Raw genomic sequence first — 21918 nt, 5'->3', positions numbered from 1 at the left:
AGCCTATCAATTTTTTAAAACGGCTCTCTCATTTCCTCTCTGCCGAAGCCCAGTTTTTAGGGAGTGTTTTCCAAGAAAGCAGAGCGCCTTCTGAGTTAGCGTTCAAACTGGCATTCATTATTAAAGCCACAAGAAAAGCCATAAAATGCTCTGATGAGCAACCGGAGAGGTTGTTCAAGCCGAGTCATGCTCCAATGTGCTGCTGCTGCCTCTACTACACCCAGGATCCCTCCTCCCCAGAAATGCTTTGTTGAGAGAGAGATGGAAGGGTTACGGCGGTCTGAAATGTCTGTCTTTAAACAAGTGGGTAATTTAGCCATTCAAGGCTGAGTGATTGGAGCTCAGAAGGCCGGGCCTTTCATGAATGAAAGAGACAAGGCAGAACAGACAAGATCCAGTTCGAGCCTGCGCATAGAAGAGGGGCGATTTTTGTCGAGTCAGACAATTAGATCCTTGTTTCTGTTATTATTGATCTTACAATGGACTCAGAAAGGAGTTGTCTGAGATTGGGAAAGGGAAAACATATTTCAACAACCAGGGCTGGTCTTGCCATGAACCATCATGAAGCGGTTGCTTCAGGCAACATACTGCAGAAGGAGACCCCTTATTTTGCATTTATGTTCAGTGTGCATCGCTTAAATAAAGGAGCACCACTTCTGAGCATGGTGAGGTTGCTGTTCAATGTTTTCTGATCAAATGCAAAACAACAACAACATAAACACCCCTCTGTTTTCCTGCACGTTTCTTAGATATATTTCACCAGCGTTTATAGCATCTTTCCTGCATGTTGTGGAACATGCTGGAGGCAGAAATCTGAAATGACATTCCCCTTCCACTAATTGACTGGGGTGGGGCACAATGCATCTCGTTGAAGTGGGTTTAAAGTGCCATTTGATATAAAAAGGAACTACGCAGAGCTTGGGCAGGAGAAATGGTGCCTTATGGCTTACAATTCAGGGTTTCCCAAATTAGGGTCAGCAGCTGTTTTTTTTTTTTTTTTGACTACAAATCCCATCATCCCCAGCTAGCAGGACCAGTGGTCAGGGGTGATGGGAACTGTAGTCCAAAAACTGCTGGAGACCCAAGTTTGGGAAACCCTGTGTCAAGGACTGGGTAGAGGAGGAAGGGTGGAGACCACCTCCACAGCCTGACCCTTCTGGAGAAGAAAGAGACAGTTCAGAATTACAACAGGGTTTTGAGGGAGATCATAGTTCAGAGGCAGATGAAGGGGAAATCTGGGAAATGATGGGAGAGGAGGAGGAAGAAGAAAACGACCAGGGGAGAGACAGCTGACAGATTCAGTGTCTTTAGAAAGCATTCCACACACACACACAGCCGAACCTGGTAGGCATTGAAAGTAGGAGAGCAGAGAGCTCAGAGGCAGAAGGCACAGCTCAGCCACCATAGGGAAGACGTATAATAGGAGAGATGGAGGAGGTGGGGTTTCACTTGGAACAACACCATTACTTCAAGAGGCTGCATCTCTGTGACGATTGAATAAACAACATTGGTGGCGAGAACTTTCCTTGTCTTATTATTTCATGGCAACCTACCGTAGAGGGTTGGATCCTCTGATGCCTGACACCTTGGAGCCTTTGAGGAACTGATTGTTTTTCTTCAGTTGCAACAGGTTTAATGGAACCCCAAATTTGCCACCTGAAGGATGCCATCTCCTGGGAGGGAGGGCTGGCTCCGTTATGAGATGCTCCAGGACTAGGGCATGGTTGGAACAGAAACCAATAGCTCCTGTGAGTGCAGGCAGAATGACCTCCGAGGTCACGCTTCCAACGCTCCGATTTATTGCCCCCTTGGCGAATGCAATGCTCACCTGGTCAGTTTCTCACCCTGCCTCCCCTCCCCTTCTTCTTTTCTTTAAAACAGGGTTGAGGAACTTTTCATATTGGCTTCTGAGCGACCTTCAGTGGTGGGTGGGACCAGGGCAGATCCTGGGGCCAGAACTAACTTTTGCAGGAGGAGAGTCTGAGGATCTGGTGACAAGAGATGAAGTTCTAGGTCTAACAGAAAAATAATGAAAAGCACACATTGATTGGGTCTAGTGGGCATCCACCCAAAAGTGCATGGAAAGTTGCCAATGAAACACCATTTTTTAAAAAAGGGATCCAGGGGCAACCCTGGAAACCAACCTCTCTCCCAGGAGAACTGGGGGAAAGTATTGTTAAAATAACCAAGCAGAGCCAGGCAGCATGGCTTCTGCAAAGGCAGGCCCTGTCTCACAAACTGATTACCGTATATACTCAAGTATAAGCCAACTTTTTCAGCACATTTTTTATGTGGACAAAGCCCCCCTCGGCTTATACTCGAGTGAGGCGGGTGGCGGTGGTGGAGGGACAAGCGGCCCGAAAGGAGCCCTTTCTTGCCGCTGGTCCATCCGCCGCCGCCCACCTCTCGCAAGGGCAGGCACAGGAGCTGTGGTTGGGAGAGACACTGCGCTTTGGGGCTGTTTGTTCTTCCTCCACCGCTGCTGCCACCACCAGGTTTCTGGTGTGGTGAACCGGCTTATACTCGAGTCAATAGGTTTCCCCAGTTTTTCTGCTAAAATTAGGTGCCTCAGCTTATATTCGGCTTGGCTTATACTCGAGTATATATGGTAGTTATTTGAGAATGTCAACAAGCATGTAGCTAGAGATGATCCAGTTGACATAGTATACTTGGACTTTGACAAGGTAAATAAGCTTAGCAGTCATGGAATAAGAGGAGAGATCCTACCATGGATCAAGAATTGATTAAGTAGCAGAAAGCAGGAATAAAAAGGCATTTCTCCAAATGGAGAGATGTAGACAATGAGTCCCTCAAGAGCTGATATTGGGACCTGCACAATTTAACTAGACCATAAACAATATAGATGCAAAGGGGAGTGGTGGCCAAGTTTGCTGGTGATACTAAATGATTCGGGGTTGATAAAGCAAACAGAGATGATGAAGAACTCTAAAAAACTCTCACCAAACTAAGTGAACAGGTGGTGACATGGAAAAAGCAATTGAATGTAAGCAAGTAGGAAGTGGTGTGTGCTAGCACAAAAAATAATAATATTATTTTCACATATATGCTTGGGGTGAACTGGTGGTGGCTTACCATGAGATCTCGAGGTCATAGTGGGCAGTGCAATGAAGATGTCAACCCAGTGTGTGGCTGATGTGAAAAGGGCAAATTCCATGCTAGGGATTATTAGGGAAGGAACTGAAAATACAACTGCAGATCTCATTATGCTGTTGTACAAATCTATGTTGTGGCTCCATTTGGCATACTGTGTACACTTCTGGCGGGCTCGCCTCAAAAAGGATATTGCAGAGCTGGAAAAGGTTCAGGGACCCCTGACCATTATGTCCAGCCGCGGACGACTCTGGGGTTGCGGCGCTCATCTCGCTTTACTGGCCGAGGGAGCCGGCGTACAGCTTCCGGGTCATGTGGCCAGCATGACTAAGCCGCTTCTGGCGAACCAGAGCAGTGCACGGAAACGCCGTTTACCTTCCCAGTGGAGCGGTACCTATTTATCTACTTGCACTTTGATGTGCTTTCAAACTGCTAGGTTGGCAGGAGCTGGGACAGAGCAATGGGAGCTCACCCTGTCGTGGGGATTCGAACCGCTGACCTTCTGATCGGCAAGCCCTAGGCTCTGTGGTTTAGACCACAGCGCCACCCATGGCAGTAAATAAGAAGAGATCAAATGAAAGGAACATCTTACCAGTTAGATTCTTTCATAATTACAGCGAGAGACAAAAGAACTTGTCTACCTAGAATGGTGGTGCTCCTAATTAAGGGTTACACCCCTCCGTCCCTCTTAATCTATGTCACTCCTACGTCTTGTAATATGAGCTTGTACCCTCTACGCTTTCTGTTCTGAGACTTTCTGAGCTCTTCTCGACTTGGGGAGGGTGCTGGAGGAATGCTGCCCAAGGACTGTGATTCTGTAAACCCTCTCACTTCCGCTGTGTCTTCTCCTAGCTGTTCCCCATCCAGTATTTCCCAGCTTCTGCCTTCTGAACTATGCCCCTCTGCAAACCACTGTTCCAAATCTATACTGTCCTCCTGCTCCTGGGAAGATTCAGGGAAGGGGGAAGGGGAGGGGGAGGCTCCCACCATTCCTCCTCAGCCTGGTCCCTGACAGGAGGGAAGAGTGCTCTGGTGCTCAGGTCCTGCTTGCAGGTTCCCACAGGCATTTGGCTGGCCACTGTGGGAACAGGAAGCTCAACTAGGTACACCATTGACCTGATCCAGCAGGCTCTTCTTGTACACAATAAGCCCGTTTCATGCACACTCACACGTCCCATACTCTATCCCCCATCCAGCAAAGCAGGGGATGTTGGGGGCAGAGTTCAAAGACACATCCCCAAAACACTCAAGGAGGGTGAGAAGCAGAACTAGCGAGGGGCGTGACCTGGGGAGAGGGGAAGTTGCTAAGGAGTGATTGCAGATTGAGAAGAATCTAAGGGCCAGATGATGATAATATTTTAAATAATTTTATTATTTATACTCTGCCAATCTGGCAGGGTTGCCCCAGCCACTCAGGGGTGGGTTTGCAACACATATAAAAACATAACAAAACATCAAACATTGAAAACTTCCTGATACAGGGCCATCTTCAGATGTCTTTGGAAAGTCAGATAGTTGTTTATTTCCTTGACATCAGATGGGAGGGCGTTCCACAGGGTGGGCGCCACCACCAAGAAGGCCCTCTGCCTGGTTCCCTGTAACTTCACTTCTCGCAGGGAGGGAACCGCCAGAAGGCCCTCGGAGCTGGGTATCAGGTTCTGGGCTGAATGATGGGGGTGGAGATGCTCCTTCAGGTATACTGGACCCAGGCCGTTTAAGGCTTTTAAGGTCAGCACCAAAACTTTGAACTGTGCTCAGAAACGTACTGGGAACCAATGTAGGTCTTTCAGGACTGGTGTTATATGGTTTCCGCAGCTGCTCCCAGTCACCAGTCTGGCAGCTGGATTAGTTGTAGTTTTCGAATCACCTTCAAAGGTAGCCCCACGTAGAGCGTATTGCAGTAGCGGGGGGGGGGGGCACATTTCCCCACTCCAAGTCCCCCTTCCCCGCTGTACCGGGTGGCTGCCAATGCAACTCTGACTTCCACTCTTCCAAAGGAACTTTGGGGAAGCTGGCAGGGCGTGCCCGATGCGAATCTCTCCTCACCTTCGGAAGAAATCAAAGCCAGCTCTATAAAATGAAGGAATGGAATCAGGAACGCAATGAAACCAATTCATGTTCTCCCCTGTCAGTTCAGCTCTTGCTGGGAGCCTGAAAGCGGGCGGCGCCCTGGTGCCACCGTTGTGCGTGCGCCTTTCCCCCCGAAAGCCACCCAGCCAGTGGGCTGAGCGCGCCGCTCGTTTTAATAGTAATGAGGGGGAAGCGGGGCGGAGCTTCCCAGTTACAGAAAGCAGGTGCTGCCCGGGCTGCAGCTCAGTCGCTCGCTTCCTACAGGGGACGCCGCCGCCGCCGCGGTATCTGCATCGCGCTCCCTTCTCTCGACCTGAGACGCGCGCGCGCGATCCGCCCGAGGAGTACCGGGAAGGTGATGTGGAATAAGCCTCCCGCCTGGACCCCGCTGCGCTCCGCTTTCCTCCAGCTCTGACGGTCATGGAGAAGAAGGCGAAGAGGCTGGCTCTCCTGCTGGGATCGCTGCTGCTTCTTTCCGGGGTGAGTGGGTTCGCCCTGTGGATCAACCCAGGGGTGGGGTGGGGTGGGGTGTGGAAGAGGCTCGGCGACTCACTCCCATCTTTAGAGGGCAGGGATGGGGAGAAGATCGCAGTTGACAGTGCGCACGGATCGTGGCGAGGGTTGAGACGGGGGCGTCGATCGGATCTGCCACCCATGGGTGCTTGTGTGTGTGTGTGTCCAGTCTGGAGTGCAGAGATTGGGGCGGGTGGTAGCGGTTCTGCTTCGGGTCCGCTGGACACCAGGGTGCTCTGTCTCCGACACAGGAGCCAACTCCTTAGGACCAAGGTCCCTTCACCCTCCCCCCCAAAAAAAAATATTTCAGGGGGCCAAGCCCCCCGGCAGTTGATGAATACTGCCATTCAAATAGTGTGTGCGCACTGTGCCATGTGATCAATGATTACCTCCCCCCCCCCAATGTTTAATTAAAGTTGGCACCCATAGCCACTGGGGTTAAGTTTCTCTTTTTTTGGGGGGGGGTGTGGATCTGCTGGGAGGCGCCCACCCGTCGGTTCGGTCCCTAGGAAGGGTTGGTGGGGGGTTGCTAATCAGCTGGGAAGGAACTTTTGCGCGCGTCCAACCCGATAACGGGCTGCTGTCCTCTGCGCACTTCCTCGCGAGTAATGCTTCGATCCCGGGTCTCTGGCGCCCACGGAGTTCCAGAGGAGGCGCGGCGAGGATCGCGCTGTGAAGTCAGGGAGAGTGGCTTTCTCTGCGTAGACGCGTGCAAAGGATCCGGGTGGATACGCAGGGCAGGGCAGCGCCGGGCTCCCTGGCCCCACCCTAACCACACCCCACGTCGGTTTGTTGGAAACCCCCCAGAGATTTGCCTGCTGGAGGAGAACATTTGGGGCGACTATGAGAGTCGCGGGAGTGGAGGGGTGGGGGCAGAAGAAGAGGATGAAAAGTCCTATTTTGACGTTTCAAAAGGGGGGCGGCGGCGGCGGCGGCGAGGATGCGATCTATCAATTACAGTGTCCGGAATGATAGATCTTGTTTTATATTGTTCTCCCCGGAACGTGTGAAATGGTTTTGTGCGCGCAGGGGGCGCGGCAGGGAAACGAAAAAGAGCGGCTCCGAGGATGTGCTGAGGGAGGGAGAGAGAGAGAGAGAGAGAGTTTGAGGCACGGTTCCGCCTTTTATGAGACGTCTAAGGAGCTCTGACTAGATTCCAGTTGGGGTGATAAAACGAGGAAGCACGTCTGCGTGCTCGAAAGTGCTTCCAAGAAATCATAGCGACAAATGTAAGCATCTCGCTGCGCTTTCCCTGCCTCTGGAGACCCCTCTGTAACCTCAAACCTCGGTGATTGTGTGCGATCAAAGATGGGCATCCTTTGTCCGGAAGCACAAAGGTGCCCTGGACCAAAACTGCAAGGGGGATAACGAATCCTTACCCACCCTCCCTCCAAAGAGCTGCCAGGGTCATATCAGTCTCGCAACAACCTTATCAGACAGGGAAGGCTGAGAGATAAAGCCTTGCGCAAGGATATTCGCCTCTCGTAACACATTAATAATAACCGTAGCCTTGAGGTTGATTTTACACTGGGACCACCGCCGTCCTGTTTCCCTGAATCGCTCTCCTTCGGTTTGGGATGTAGTTCTGCACAGGCTGGGTGTCTGTCTGTCTGCCAAGCACGATCCCTACATTGGGTTGGGCTCGATGACCTCTGAGGTCCCCAACCCATCTCTAAAATACAGTGGTACCTCGGGTTAAGTACTTAACTCGTTCCGGAGATCTGTTCTTAACCTGAAGCACCACTTTAGCTAATGGGGCCTCCCGCTGCCGCCGCGCCGCCGGAGCACGATTTCTGTTCTCATCCTGAAGCAAAGTTCTTAACCCGAGGTACTATTTCTGGGTTAGTGGAGTCTGTAACCTGAAGCGTATGTAACCCGAGGTACCACTGTACTATGATTCTCTCACTCACCCTCCCGCTGCTGTTTGCCCCAGGAGGCTAAACACGGTGGGAAATGCAGGATACCTGCTATTCTTTACTCCACGGGGAAAACGACAATTTCCACTCCCAAGCCCATCCACCAACCTTCCCTGTTATTACTTTAAAAAAAACAAAAAACCCAACTATAGGAAGAGTGATCCTATTCCCGGATCTCCCGTGTCGCACCAGTGTTAGCCTGTAGGCAAGGAAGCTAAGTTACCGATGTCCCCTCAAAGCCAAATCACATACATTGATTAGAAAACGCATCGGCTTTTAAGGTTCGAGTGGTCATTTCTGCCTGCAGCCCTTCGGTTAGTGTGGATGAAAAACGGCAGGGAGCTGGCGTGAGAGAGAGGAGGGAGAAAGATCACAGAAGGAAGAGGGACGGTTTTTAAAATTAGTATTATTTTGCAGAGGGGAGATTTAGGATGAGTAGCCAGACGGAGGGAGAGGCTCGCTGGTTTAGAGGGTTTGGTTGCAATAGGGACTTAGGAAGCTGCCTGCCTTATCCCCAGTCAGACCCATTGGACCGTCTAGGTTAGTACTGTCGACATTGGCTGGCAGCAGCTCCCCAGGGTTTCTGACAGGGGACATTCCCACCCATATCTGGAGATGCCAGGGATCCAATTTTCTGCATGCAGAGCTGAAGTTCTACGCCTGAGCTCCAACCCTCTCAAATCGTATATAGTGGTACCTCGGGTTAAGTACTTAATTCGTTCCGGAGGTCCGTTCTTAACCTGAAACTAATGGGGCCTCCTGCTGCTGCCACGCAGCTGGAGCACGATTTCTGTTCTCAGCCTGAAGCAAAGTTCTTAACCTGAAGCACTATTTCTGGGTTAGCGGAGTGTGTAACCTGAAGCGTATGTAACCCGAGGTACCACTGTAATGTTCAGCTTGCAAAATGGGGTAGAGGGAGGCTGAACAGTCGTGGCTTTTGGATCTCAAGGTCCGTGTTTTCCACAAACCTCAAATCCGTGCCCGTAACTCTTTGAGTATTCAAGGTGGAGATCAGGTTCTTCAGTGAAGAAGGAGCTCTGCATACTCTCAGAGGCAAATCTTTGCTTTATTGCCTTGCTCATTTCTGGACAGGAAACAGTTAATAATAATAATGTCTAGGGTTGAATCGCATTAGCCCTTAGCAGAAAAGGAGACAGTGGACGGCTAGTGCAGTAAAAGACTAATATCTTAGGGGGCGTGGGGTTGGCGTGTTGAGCTTTGGGGGTGATGGACATTTAAGGTTGGTGGCTGACTGGGAGAGGCAGATGGCAGGACTGTAAGACATAAATTAGGAGGCTTGGCACCACGGCAGAGGCTGAAACAGGGACCATGGGGGCATCCTAGTATAGCATTTTTCTTGACTCTGCACCCACTGGCTTAATTTGAAACAAGAACCAGCTCTGCAACCCATTTTTAATCAGTGCTTTGGCTCCCCCACTATTTTGCCCTGGAATAGAAATCGATGTGCACCAACCCCCTGACCTTTGCAGTTTGAGTATAAAACACAAACATATACAGACGATTAGAATCCCCAGACTGAATTAAAACGCTGGCAAGGAATACCACCAAAGTAAATCAAAACACCAGCAGTTGCCATTTTTGCACAAAAACACAAATGCAAGAAATTATGCCAAGCGGGTGAAATTAGCAAAATGAACGAGACTTTAAGAATGATGCAGTTGAGGAGATAACACACCCCAGAGTGCCTCTGAGCACGTGAAAAGAAACGGGAGCTTTATACATGCCACCACTTAATCCAGGCATAGGCAAACTCGGCCCTCCAGATGTTTTGGGACTACAACTCCCATCATCCCTAGCTAACAGGACCAGTGGTCAGGGATGATGGGAGTTGTAGTCCCAAAACATCCGGAGGGCTGAGTTTGCCTATGCCTGGCTTCATCTCATCCTGGCCTAAACAGGAAGAATTTCCAAGGAACATGATTAGAAGGTAGGAAGGAAGGAATAAGACAATGCTGGGTTGTCAACGCACAGGCATTGAACAGTAGATTTCTGCCCCAAAGAGCTTACAGACCTGTGGAAGGAGATCAGAGGGCAGGGAGGCATGGAAGAGGCAAGAGTAGAATCATAGAATTGTAGGCTTGGAAGGGACCAATATGCAGCTGCCCCATACGGGGATCGAACCTGCAATCTTGGCAGGCTTGTCTAGGAAGGACCATAGATGCAGAAATGCAGTCGACACACACTTTTGAGCCTTGGGGTACAGATTTGGTGCCTGGGCATTGTGGGAAAGGAGTTTGGGTTTATTATCCCTGGAGGAGGGAACTGAAGGAGGAGAGGGAGGTGGCGCTCTGAAGGTATTATGGGTGAAGGTCCCAGGCATGACAGTTACAAAGGCAGAGAGTGTGCGAGTTTCCTGTTTTGCTTAAACCCTGGAATCTCTGGGATCTTTGAAAAAAACGAGTTAAGCATCGGCTACACAGCTTCTCCTCGTCTTTCCCCCAGGCTGTGGACAGCTGAGCACAATCTATTTCTTTCAGTGCTGGGTCTACGAGATGCCGTCCCTTTCTCCTAGAAGTAGGAATAGGCACTGTGTGTGTTGAGAGACACACCTTCTGCAGCTTAGAAGGCTGCAAAAGCCAGGGAGAACGATCCCAGCACTTAAAATAAATGCAATTAAAAAAGAAAGGAAGTTGCACAACATGTTTGTTCGCAAGTAAGCTTTGCTTAATTTAGGAGGCGGAGGAAGGGATGTCGGTGAAGCCTAACATGCCTAGTTTCCAGATCCGCCCTCATGCCAGAGGGGGCTAGGGATGATTTGTGCTGAAGAAGAAGAAGAAGAAGAAGAAGAAGAAGAAGAAGAAGAAGAAGAAGAAGAAAGAGGGAAAATGAAAGGATGCCGTTATTGGACCATGTGTTTAGTTTAGGTTTTTTTTTCCAAAATGATGGGCAAACCTTTGAACTACACAGAATGCTTCCCCTCCAAGGCTGCTCATGAAAAAGAAAAGAAGAGGCTTGCAGAGGATGATGTCTTATGAGGTCCTCAAGACTACCCTGTTTCACTGAGAATCCATACTGGGGTGTTTGCACAAGGCTTATGCAGAGATTAGGGATGGCAAGACCTCACCATTTCTTCTCTCTCGGTTTCTTGCTTTTCCAATCTTAAATTCACTCCTCTGCATTTTGCAATAATTTGTGACTATTTATTATTATTATTAAAGAAATCCTGATGAAAACACACCAGCGTTTTATTGTGACTCTCTCCCAATAAACATATTTTTTAAAAGCAGGTTTGACAAATATACACATTTTTGTGTGCAATTTCTCCTAATAAATGCAATTTTTTTGGTATATCGTTTTCACTACGTCTCCATCCTTATGCATGCTTTTACATCATATATGCATTTTGGGAAAGACTGTTTGGTTGCAGAACTGCATTGCAAAATTCAGATGTGTGCGGATTTCGAAGGATGGTGCCACCCCCATTCTCGTATTGTTTCAGAAACTGCAGATTTGATGGATCAACTTTAAACATGTGCGGCATGGAGTTTCTCCTCCCTCCCTTGTGGAGGTTAGTCTGTGTCTGGTCTTACTGAGCATCCATCCTGATCTACTTGCAGAGTAAACCTTCCTCTGCATCTTTTGTCCCACCCCACCCCCCTCTTCCCAGAGCACTTCCTTCTGGCTTCCTAACCACAAAAAGCCCATTTTTCTTTTTTTCAAAAATGGGTTCGTTGTGCTAGGGCAGCAGATGGCTTTTGTCCACTCCATGCAAACCTAAATATCCCTGCATGCTTGGTGGGTTTGCATCGTAGCAGTCTGGAGGTGCCCTGTGACAGCTTAGCAGGGATTGTGGGGGGACGGGGGAAGGAGAAAGGAATTGCACGCTAATGACAACCTCTCCCCCACACTAATTTGGCAGCTAGGGATGTCCCTGAATCTATGGGAGGGGTCACAGTCCACTGGCAGGCCACATGCAGTTTCCCATAGACAGTCCCAAGGCTGAGTCCCAGCCTAGGAATCTCCAGTGGAAAAGGGTCATCTAGCAGCTCATGGGAAAGACCCTGGAGTGAGACCCTGGAGAGCAGATGAGGAGGAGAAATAGAAATCATAGAATCACAAAATTGTAGACCTGAGGGTCATCAAGCGCCTGCAAGGCAGGAATATGCCGCTGTCCCATCCGGGGATCGAACCTGCAACCTTGACGTTATCAGCACCGCGCTCTAACTGAAATAGTTTGAGCCTGTTTCAAGGCACAGGTCCTGTTTGCAACAGTTGCCAAATTAAAGGCGAGACAGCTGAAATGACCCTACTTTTTCTAAGAAAGGAACAAGGATTTGGGGGGTGAGGAAGTACTTCAAACTAGGTTTCTTGGAGCAGGCATGCAGAGAAGAAGAAGAAGAAGAAGAAGAAGAAGAAGAAGAAGAAGAAGAAGAAGAAGAAGGAGGAGGAGGAGGAGGAGGAGGAGGAGGAGGGTACGAATGCTATTATTATTATTATTATTTATAATAATAATAGCGCCAACCGTTAAGAGTTTGGGTGTAATCTTCAACACCTCCCTTTCTATGGAGGCACAGGTTACAGCCATAACAAAGGCGGCATTTTTTCATCTCCGCCAAGCTAAGCAGTTGGCTCCCTACCTCTCTCGCCCTGACCCAACCACTGTGATCCACGCGACGGTCACCTCCAGGCTTGATTATCGTAACTCACTCTATGTGGGGCTGCCCTTGAGACTAACCCAGAAACTCCAGCGGGTGCAGAATGCCGCTGCGAGACTCCTTACGGGGTCCTCACCGTGGGATCACATTCACCCCTATACCAGCTGCACGGGTTCCCAGTGGAGTACAGGATCAGGTTTAAGGTGCTGGTTTTAACCTTTAAAGCCCTATATGGCCTAGGACTCTCGTACCTACAGGACCGCCTCTCCGGGTATGTCCCATGGAGGACCTTAGGTAAAGGTAAAGGTACCCCTGCCCGTACGGGCCAGTCTTGACAGACTCTAGGGTTGTGCGCCCATCTCACTCAAAGAGGCCAAGGGCCAGCGCTGTCCGAAGACACTTCCGGGTCACGTGGCCAGCGTGACATCGCTGCGCTGGCGAGCCAGAGCCGCACACGGAAACGCAGTTTACCTTCCCGCTAGTAAGCGGTCCCTATTTATCTACTTGCACCCGAGGGTGCTTTCGAACTGCTAGGTTGGCAGGCGCTGGGGCCGAACAGCGGGAGCGCACCCCACCGTGGGGATTCGAACCGCCGACCTTTCGATTGGCAAGCCCTAGGCGCTGAGGCTTTAACCCACAGCGCCACCCGCGTCCCTCTGATGGAGGACCTTACGGTCTTCAAATAAATACATCTTGGAGATTCCGGGCCGCAGGGATGTTAGGCTGGCCTCGACCAGAGCCAGGGCTTTTTTGGCCGTGGCCCCGATCTGGTGGAACGCTCTGTCACAAAAGACTAGGGCCCTGCGGGACTTGACATCTTTCCGCAGGGCCTGCAAGACAGAGCTGTTCCACCAGGCCTTTGGCCAAGGCACAGTCTGACCCCCTCTCTCCTTCTGTAATCCTCATAGAACTCTAGCTCAATGGTTGCCATTAATTTGATTCTGATTTGATTTTAGAATGCATTTTAATTAATTGACTGTGTGATTTTATGTACACTGTGCTATTTTTACTTGTTGCTAGCCACTCTGAGCCCAGCTTTGGCCGGGGAGCACAGGATATGAATAAATTGTTGTTGTTGTTGTTGTTGTTGTTTTGCTGAACATGGGCACAAGCTGCCTCTGCCCATGTACCAGTGATTGTGTGAAAGAGGGTACACTTGTTTATTTGTACAGCTTAGCTATTGTGTACCCAGGTAAGCAGGGTGCCCATTTGCTGGGCATTACATGCAACTAATTTTGCGAGCATGCAGATCAACCCAGGTATACAGGTGTATAGGGATTGTACACTTGTTGAATCTAATGTGTGAACACCCCTATTGTTGGTGTTTTAAGAAATGTTGAATGAGAGGTGTGGTCCAGCACCAGATTGGGGGGGGGGTGTAAGTTGGGGGGGAGGGTGGTGAGTATTTATGGTGCAGTGGGCAAGATTGTTATCCAACCTTATCAGTGCGGGCCAACTTTGACTGGTGCATGGTCCTGCCCACCTGTCCATCACCCAATGTCATTGTGATGCTGCATCCCGCCCACCTGTCAAAGTCCCTCTCATTGCCAGCTGTGTGCCCAGTGCTTGGTTAGCACCAATCATAGGGCTGGGCAAAGCTGCTTTCTGCAGGGATTGGCTGCTCCACTGCTGACATCACATATGACATCAGGTGAGGGGCAAGTGGGCGTGGTTTGGGGAAATAGCTTTAGGACCCACACCAAGCCGAAGGTGGTGGACTCTCCTTCCTTGGAAGGTGGTAAACAGAGGCTGGATGGCCATCTGTCATGGATGCTTTAGTTGAGGTTCCTGCACTGCAGGGGGTTGGACTAGAAGACCCTCAAGATATCCCTTTCAACTCCACAATTCTAGACTGGTGCCAGTGTAGTGGTTAAGAGCGGTAGTCTTGTAATCTGGTGAACCGGGTTTGCTTCCCCGCTCCTCTACATGCAGCTGCTGGGTGACTTTGGGCTAGTCACACTTCTCTGAAGTCTCTCAGCCCCACTCACCTCACAGAGTGTTTCTTGTGGGGAGAGGAAGGGAAAGGAGAATGTTAGCCGCTTTGAGACTCCTTAGGGTAGTGATAAAGTGGGATATCAAATCCAAACTCCTCCTCCTCTTCTTCTTCTGGTGACTGGTGCCACCACCAATAAGGCCTTCTGCCTGGTTCCCTGTAACCTCACTTCTCACAGTGAGGGAACTGCCAGAAGGCCCTCGGAGCTGGACCTCAGTGTCCGGGCTGAACAATGGGGGTGGAGACGCTCCTTCAGGTATACTAGGCTGAGGCTGTTTAGGGCTTTAAAGGTCAGCAGCAACACTTTGAATTGTGCCTCAGAAACATACTGGGAGCCAATGTAGGTCTTTCAGGACCGGTTATATGGTATGGGCAATATATGCACTGCCTTTTTAAAAAGGAAAAGCAGTTTAAAAACTCTATCCACTGCACGACAGTGTCCCCGATATGCAAGGTGAGTCTGCCTATCTGCTTGCTAGGCTGTGTTCCATCTTCCCTCAGTTTTGGACCACGGAGGACGAGCTTTGTTTGACAACACCGAGGCCGCAACAGACACAGCTCCTGGCGCTCCCTGACACCTCTGGTTTAATTTATGGCACCTCGGAGGCTAATTGATGTATTGTGGCCAGAGCTGTCACAGGCAAAAGCTTCCCTTCATCTGAAGCACAGGGCTGAGAGGGTGCTGGATGTATAATTCAGAGGGCCTGCGGTGCAAGGGAGACGAAGTGATTAGCGGGATGAGACCCAGCGGAGGCAGAGAAAGAGATGTGTGACTCATTAGCCAGAGTGCTAAAAGCCACAGAAGTATAACTTAAGTATTCTCCTGAGCAGGCAAGGACACAGATTTGCATTTTCATTTTATTTCATTAATACCCCATCTTTCCTCAAGTGAGCTCAAGGCAGCATGCATGGCTATCCCCCTTCCTTGTTTTGTGTGTGTTTTAATATTTTGTTGGAAGCTGCCCAGTCAGATGGGCAACATATCCTTCTCCTCCTCATCATTGTTGTTGTTGTTTAGTCGTTCAGTCGTGTCCGACTCTTCGTGACCCCATGGACCAGAGCACGCCAGGCACTCCTGTCTTCCACTGCCACCCGCAGTTTGGTCAGATTCATGTTTGTAGCTTCGAGAACACTGTCTAACCATCTCATCCTCTGTCGTTCCCTTCTCCTTGTGCCCTCCATCTTTCCCAACATCAGGGTCTTTTCCAGGGAGTCTTCTCTTCTCATGAGGTGGCCAAAGTATTGAAGCCTCAGCTTCACGATCTGTCCTTCCAGTGAGCACTCAGGGCTGATTTCCTTCAGAATGGAGAGGTTTGATCTTCTTGCAGTCCATGGGACTCTCAAGAGTTTCCTCCAGCACCATAATTCAAAAGTGTCAATTCTTCGGCGATCAGCCTTCTTTATGGTCCAGCTCTCACTTCCATACATCACTACTGGAAAAACCATAGCTTTTACTATGCGGACCTTTGTTGGCAAGGTGATGTCTCTACTTTTTAAAATGCTGTCTAGGTTTGTCATTGCTTTCCTCCCAAGAAGCAGGCGTCTCTTAATTTCGTGGCTGCTGTCACCATCTGCAGTGATCATGGAGCCCAAGAAAGTAAAATCTCTCACTGCCTCCATTTCCTCTCCTTCTATTTGCCAGGAGGTGATGGGACCAGTGGCCATGATCTTCGTTTTTTTGATGTTGAGCTTCAGACCATATTTTGCGCTCTCCTCTTTCACCCTCAATAAAAGGTTTTTTAATTCCTCCTCACTTTCTGCCATCAAGGTTGTGTCATCTGCATATCTGAGGTTGTTGATATTTCTTCCAGCAATCTTAATTCCGGCTAGGGATTCATCCAGCCCAGCCTTTCGCATGATGAATTCTGCATATAAGTTAAATAAGCAGGGAGACAAAATACAGCCTTGTCGTACTCCTTTCCCAATTTTGAACCAATCAGTTGTTCCATAATCAGTTGTTCCTCATCATCATTACCCCCTACAAATATGATCCTCAGAACAACCCTGTGAGGTAGATCAGGCTGAGAGACAGTAACTGGCCCAAGGTCACCCAGTGAGCTTTGTGGTCGAGTGAGGATTGGAACCCTGGTCTACCAGGTCCTTGTCCAACTCTCTAACCCAGGGGTAGGCAACCTAAGGCCCAGGGGCCGGATCCAGCCCAATTGCCTTCTCAATCAGGCCTGTGGATGGTCCGGGAATCAGTGTGTTTTTTCATGAGTATAGGTAAAGGTAAAGGGACCCCTGACCATTAGGTCCAGTCGTGGCCGACTCTGGGGTTGTGACGCTCGTCTCGCTTTACTGGCCGAGGGAGTCGGTGTACAGCTTCTGGGTCATGTGGCCAGCATGACTAAGCCGCTTCTGGCGAACCAGAGCAGTGCACGGAAACGCCGTTTACCTTCCCGCCAGAGTGGTACCTATTTATCTATTTGCACTTTGACGTGCTTTCGAACTGCTAGGTTGGCAGGAGCAAGGACCGAGCAATGGGAACTCACCCCGTTGTGGGGATTCAAACCGCCGACCTTCTGATCGGCAAGTCCTAGGCTCTGTGGTTTAACCCACAGCGCCACCCACGTCTCCCATGAGTAGAATGTGGCCTTTTATTTAAACTGCATCTCTGGGTTATTTGTGGGGTCTGCCTGGTGTTTTTAAATGTGTAGAATGTGCCCTTTTATTTAAAATGCATCTCTGGGTTATTTGTGGGGCAAAGGAATTTGTTCATCCCCCCCCCAAAAAAATATTCCAGCCCACCACATGGTCTGAGGGACAGTGGACCGGCCCCTTGATGAAAAAGGTTGCTGACCCCTGCTCTAACCTCTACACTTCACCAACTATGCACAGATGGATATTTGGAGCATGGTACTGATAACACCAAGGTTCGATCCCCACATGCGACAGCTGCATATTCCTGCATTGAAGGGGGTTGGACTAGATCATCCTCAGGTCCCTTCCAACCCTATGATTCTTTGATACAGTGCCTCTAGTATTACCGTCATTTAAATAAATGCATCTCAACATAGTGAAGAAAGCCTGAGACCGGGTGACTTGCCTGCTTGCCTGCTCAGTCTGCTTCAAGACCCCTGTTGTTCTTGACTTTTCTTTTCTTTTTATAAATTTTCAAAATAACCTTTATTATACAGTGGTACCTCAGGTTAAGAACTTAATTTGTTCTGAAGGTCCGTTCTTAGCCTGAAACTGTTCTTAACCTGAGGTACCACTTTAGGTATTGGAGCCTCCCGCTGCCGCCGCACGATTTCTGTTCTCATCCTGAAGGAAAGTTCTTAACCCGAGGTATTATTTCTGGCTTAGCGGAGTCTGTAACTTGAAGTGTCTGTAACCTGAAGCGTCTGTAACCTGAAGTACCACTGTACATCAATTAACATTACTTTACATAAAACTTAGACAGTACATCAATACAAACAACACTCATTCCATCCATTACAACTTAAACACACCTTAGACACTAACTTCCGATTCTTCTCATTGTACTGTTTTGTTATCCTGTACACAGTTCATTATTGTTTTTTCATTTCTCCATTTCTTATCAAGACTCTTCTATTGTACACTGTCTTTATGTTTCAAGATTCATTCTAGATCTGCAAGGAGTTACCGTTATCACAATAGTTTTTAAGATATTCTTTAAACATTATCCACTCTTTATTAAATTTCTGTATTGACTTTCCTCTTAATCTCCCTGTCATCTTTGCGAGTTGTAAATATTCTATCATTTTTGCTTGCCAGTCAGTTTTTGTGGGGGTGTTATCGCTTTTCCAATACTTTGCTATCAAAATCCTAGCTGCTGTGGTTGCGTACATGAATAGAGGTCTATGATTTTTCTTAATTTCCATGGACATTATTCCTAATAGGAAGGCCTCAGGTTTTTTGATGAATAAGAATTTGAATATCTTTTTAAGTTCTTTATATATGGTGTCCCAAAATTCTCTTAAAGGTAAAGGGACCCCTGACCATTAGGTCCAGTCGTGACCGACTCTGGGGTTGCGGCGCTCATCTCGCTTTATTGGCCGAGGGAGCCGGCGTACAGCTTCCGGGTCATGTGGCCAGCATGACTAAGCCACTTCTGGTAAACCAGAGCAGCGCATGGAAACGCCGTTTACCTTCCTGCCGGAGCGGTACCTATTTATCTACTTGCACTTTGATGTGCTTTCGAACTGCTAGGTTGGCAGGAGCAGGGACCGAGCAATGGGAGCCCACCCCGTTGCGGGGATTTGAACTGCCGACCTTCTGATCGGCAAGTCCTAGGCTCTGTGGTTTAACCCACAGCACCACCCATGCCCCTAAAATTCTCTTATTCTCTTACAATCCCCGCCACATGTGCATAAACGTACCTACCCAATTTTTACACCTCCAACAAACCTCTGAATTGTTTTTATACATTTTTGCCAATTTGGCTGGGCTTAGGTACCACCTTGTATAGCATCTTCATTATATTTTCTCTGAGACTGTAACAAGCAGTGAATCTAATATCCTCCTTCCACAGCCTTTCCCACCCATTCATGTAAATATTGTGTCCGACATCTTGGGCCCACCATTGTTCTTGACCTTTCAGCTGGGTTCTTGCAAAGAGAGAAGTGCCCTTTGTAAAGGGCACATGCACACATGGCCACAACACAGAAATGCAGTAGCAGTGTTTCCCAAATAGGACAAACACCCTAAACCTTTATCTGGAGCCTGAGAAATGCAATCAAACTGGGGAATGTGCTCCAGCTCTGCAGGCGTTCTTTTCCAACCGTCCTTGTGAATTTTTGTTGCTCAAGTAGAACGACCCTAAGGTCAGAAATCGCACATCCAGGAAAAAACAGAACCTAAGTTATGAACACTTCCCCACCCCCCGATTTAGAGATCTTGAAAGGGAGCAGGAAATCAGAGTCGGTTGTCATATCTGACTGAAGTGGCAGGGGAAAGAAAATAAAGAGATGACTCAATTGACAAGGAGTTAGTTACGGCCTTAGAAACACCCTCAACCTCCGATGTAGGGGGATAAAATCAAAGCCCTTCTCCCAGCTGGCCACCCTACATTGCAGCTGTTACTGGTACTTATTGTTTAGAGAAAAAGTTGAATAATTTGCCATACAAATTATTCACTCCCGCTGCTGCCCAGCGATGGAGGCTGCTACGTCTGCCCATTTTACAGATGGGAAAAGGGAGGCTGGGAGGTGGTGATTTATCCAAGGCCTCATGGCGACTCCATGGAAGAGGTGGGGCTTGATTTCCATGTCAAATAGTTCACATCACAGGCCAAACAGAGGGAGGGAGGGATTTATTGCGCTGAGGTTTATCGGACCGCAAGAAAATATTTGTGGCTTGTGAACAGGCAACTTTGTGCAACTTTAACAAAAGTCGCTTTGAGTTTCATATTTTTTGGGGGAAATAAAAATAATATCTGCATGGTGGCCTCCAAAAAGGTGCAACTGTGATGATGGGAATTTGCAGTGACAGTGTATTATTTAGCCTCCAAGTTGCACATCTCTCTCTGTGTGCACAGTTTGGCTGCATACAGTCCTACCAACATTTATGAAAGAAACCCCCTGGGTTCTCTAACTCTGGCTTATTTCTTCCTTGCAGCCGAAAGACTGCAGTTCCAACACCTTTTCTGAGCATTCAAAGCCCAACCCCTTGTGCCCCTACAAAGATGGATTGCTTCCCTTGAAACAGCACTTGCCTGGATATTACAATTGCTGGGTGGGATTTATGTAAGGCGTCCCTATGGAACGGCTTCTTGCAGTATGATTAGTCATCATGAGACACAGCCCTCCCTCCTCCACTCTCAATTGTTTTGTGATGCACCTTATTTTATGTTCAAAAATATTCCCAATTGCCTCAAAACTGTGAGAGCTGGTGTAACGTAGAGCATATTTGTTCAGAAATACAGTGGTGCCTCGCAAGACGAAATTAATTCGTTCTGCAAGTTTTTTCGTCTTGCGAATTTTTCATCTTGCGAAGCACGGTTTCCCATAGGAATGCATAGAAAATCAATTAATGCATTCCTATGGTCAAAAAAAGTCCAAACAAAGCCAAATTTGGTACAAAAAGAGTTTATTAAGTGCTCTTTAAAGTCACACATACTGTAAAGAGCATTTCAAAAATTGAAGGAACAATAGTTTAAGTTTCTAAACATGACAGAAAAGCTTTTAAAAATCACCAAAGTGTACTGTACATACATTATCTAAGACTCTGGGGGACAACTCGAAGATGGTTCCTCTTCCACTCTTTGCTTCTTGCTGAAGAACCTGTCCATGGTCTGCTGCTTCATCCGCCTTTTCAGCACCTCCCTGAAAGAAGACATGACCCTCGTATCAAAAGTGTTTGCAAGGTCACGTGTCAGGTCCTTGTCAGGGTGGTGCCGCTGTGCAAAAGCCTGCACATCTTTCCACTTCTGGCGAAGCAAGCCCATAGGGAAATTCGTCTTGCGAAGCAACTCAAAAAACGAAAAACTCTTTCGTCTTGCGAGTTTTTCATCTTGCGAGGCATTCGTCTTGCGAGGCACCACTGTACAGTCAAACCTCGGCTCCTGAATGGTTCCGTTTTTGAACGATTCAGCTCCCAAACACCGAAGACCCGGAAGTAAACTGATGTTTTTCAGAAGCCGAACATCCGACACGGCTTCCGCTTGAGTGCAGGAAGCTCTTGCAACCAATCGGAAACCGTGCCTCGGTTGTCAAACGTTTCGAAAGCCGAACAGGCTTCCAGAATGAATTACGTTCAACAACTGAGGTTTGACTGTAAGTCATGTTAAGAGGGAGTTTAGGCTGCATTTCTACATGCTGTGGCAAGTGGATGGAAACTAGTTTTAACCCAAGGACCACACTGCATACTGAGCAACCTCGCAAAGGCTTCCTGTGCCCAGGTGTGGGTGGGGCCAGAGGCAAAAGGTGGGCGGGGCAGCAGATGTGATTCTGAGCCCCGTACAGTAGGCAACAGTTGAGTCAGAGGTGTACACATGCGCGAACACACACACATGACTCTGTCTTCCATCTTATTGCACTTCCAGCCAGGCAAAAGCAGATGTGGAACAGGGATGAAGAGAGGGGTGCGCTGGCGAGAGTCTCAAGCAGGGGTCAGCAACCTTTTTCAGCTGTGGGCCGGTCCCCCATTCCTCAGACCATGTGGTGGGCCGGACTATATTTTGAAGGAAAAAGTGAACGAATTCCTATGCCTCACAAATAACCCAGCGATGCATTTTAAATAAAAGGACACATTCTACTCATGTAAAAACATGCTGATTCCCGGACCGTCAGCAGGTCGGATAGAGAAGACGATTGGACCTGATCCGGCCCCCAGGCCTTAGGTTGCCTACCCCCGGTCTCAGGGGTCAGAGAGGGAGGCATTTGCCCCCCACACCCCAGCCTAACCCTGGTTATCCATTCCTCCTCTGGGTGTAGCTTCCATTGAACCTGGCCAGGTTTACTTCTGAGCAGCCGTGACTGCAGGCTCCCTGACCTAAGGATCGGGTGGTCTGCTACTTGAGTCTCGCCTCTGTCAGAGATCCACCTAGCAGCCTTCATCAATTCCCTCTCAGTTTCATCTCCCCATCTGTGATATGGGCGTGTGATCAGGCTGGCCCGCACTACAGGGTTGTCGTACCACTGCAGAAAATTATGTAAGCGAGCGTTGAAAGCACATTACATCAGGTAATGTCTGCAAAGTGCTTTTAGCACTCTGTTAAGTATATATACATGCCAAG

General features: G+C 48.7%; 1 protein-coding gene across 1 annotated transcript in view; it reads left to right on the top strand.

Moving 5' to 3' along the window:
* Positions 1-5390: 5390 nt before the first annotated feature.
* Positions 5391-21918, top strand: part of NGFR (nerve growth factor receptor) — a 60084-nt gene continuing 43556 nt past the window's right edge. The window contains exon 1 of the mRNA XM_083408408.1: positions 5391-5661. Within this exon, the coding sequence (XP_083264534.1) occupies positions 5602-5661 (60 nt within the window). The 5' untranslated portion in view covers positions 5391-5601. The remainder of the gene's footprint in view (positions 5662-21918) is intronic.

Source organism: Podarcis tiliguerta (assembly GCF_965153285.1).
Source record: "Podarcis tiliguerta genome assembly, chromosome: 13".
NCBI classification, from domain to species: domain Eukaryota; kingdom Metazoa; phylum Chordata; class Lepidosauria; order Squamata; family Lacertidae; genus Podarcis; species Podarcis tiliguerta.
This window is presented reverse-complemented; position numbering and strand designations above follow the sequence as displayed.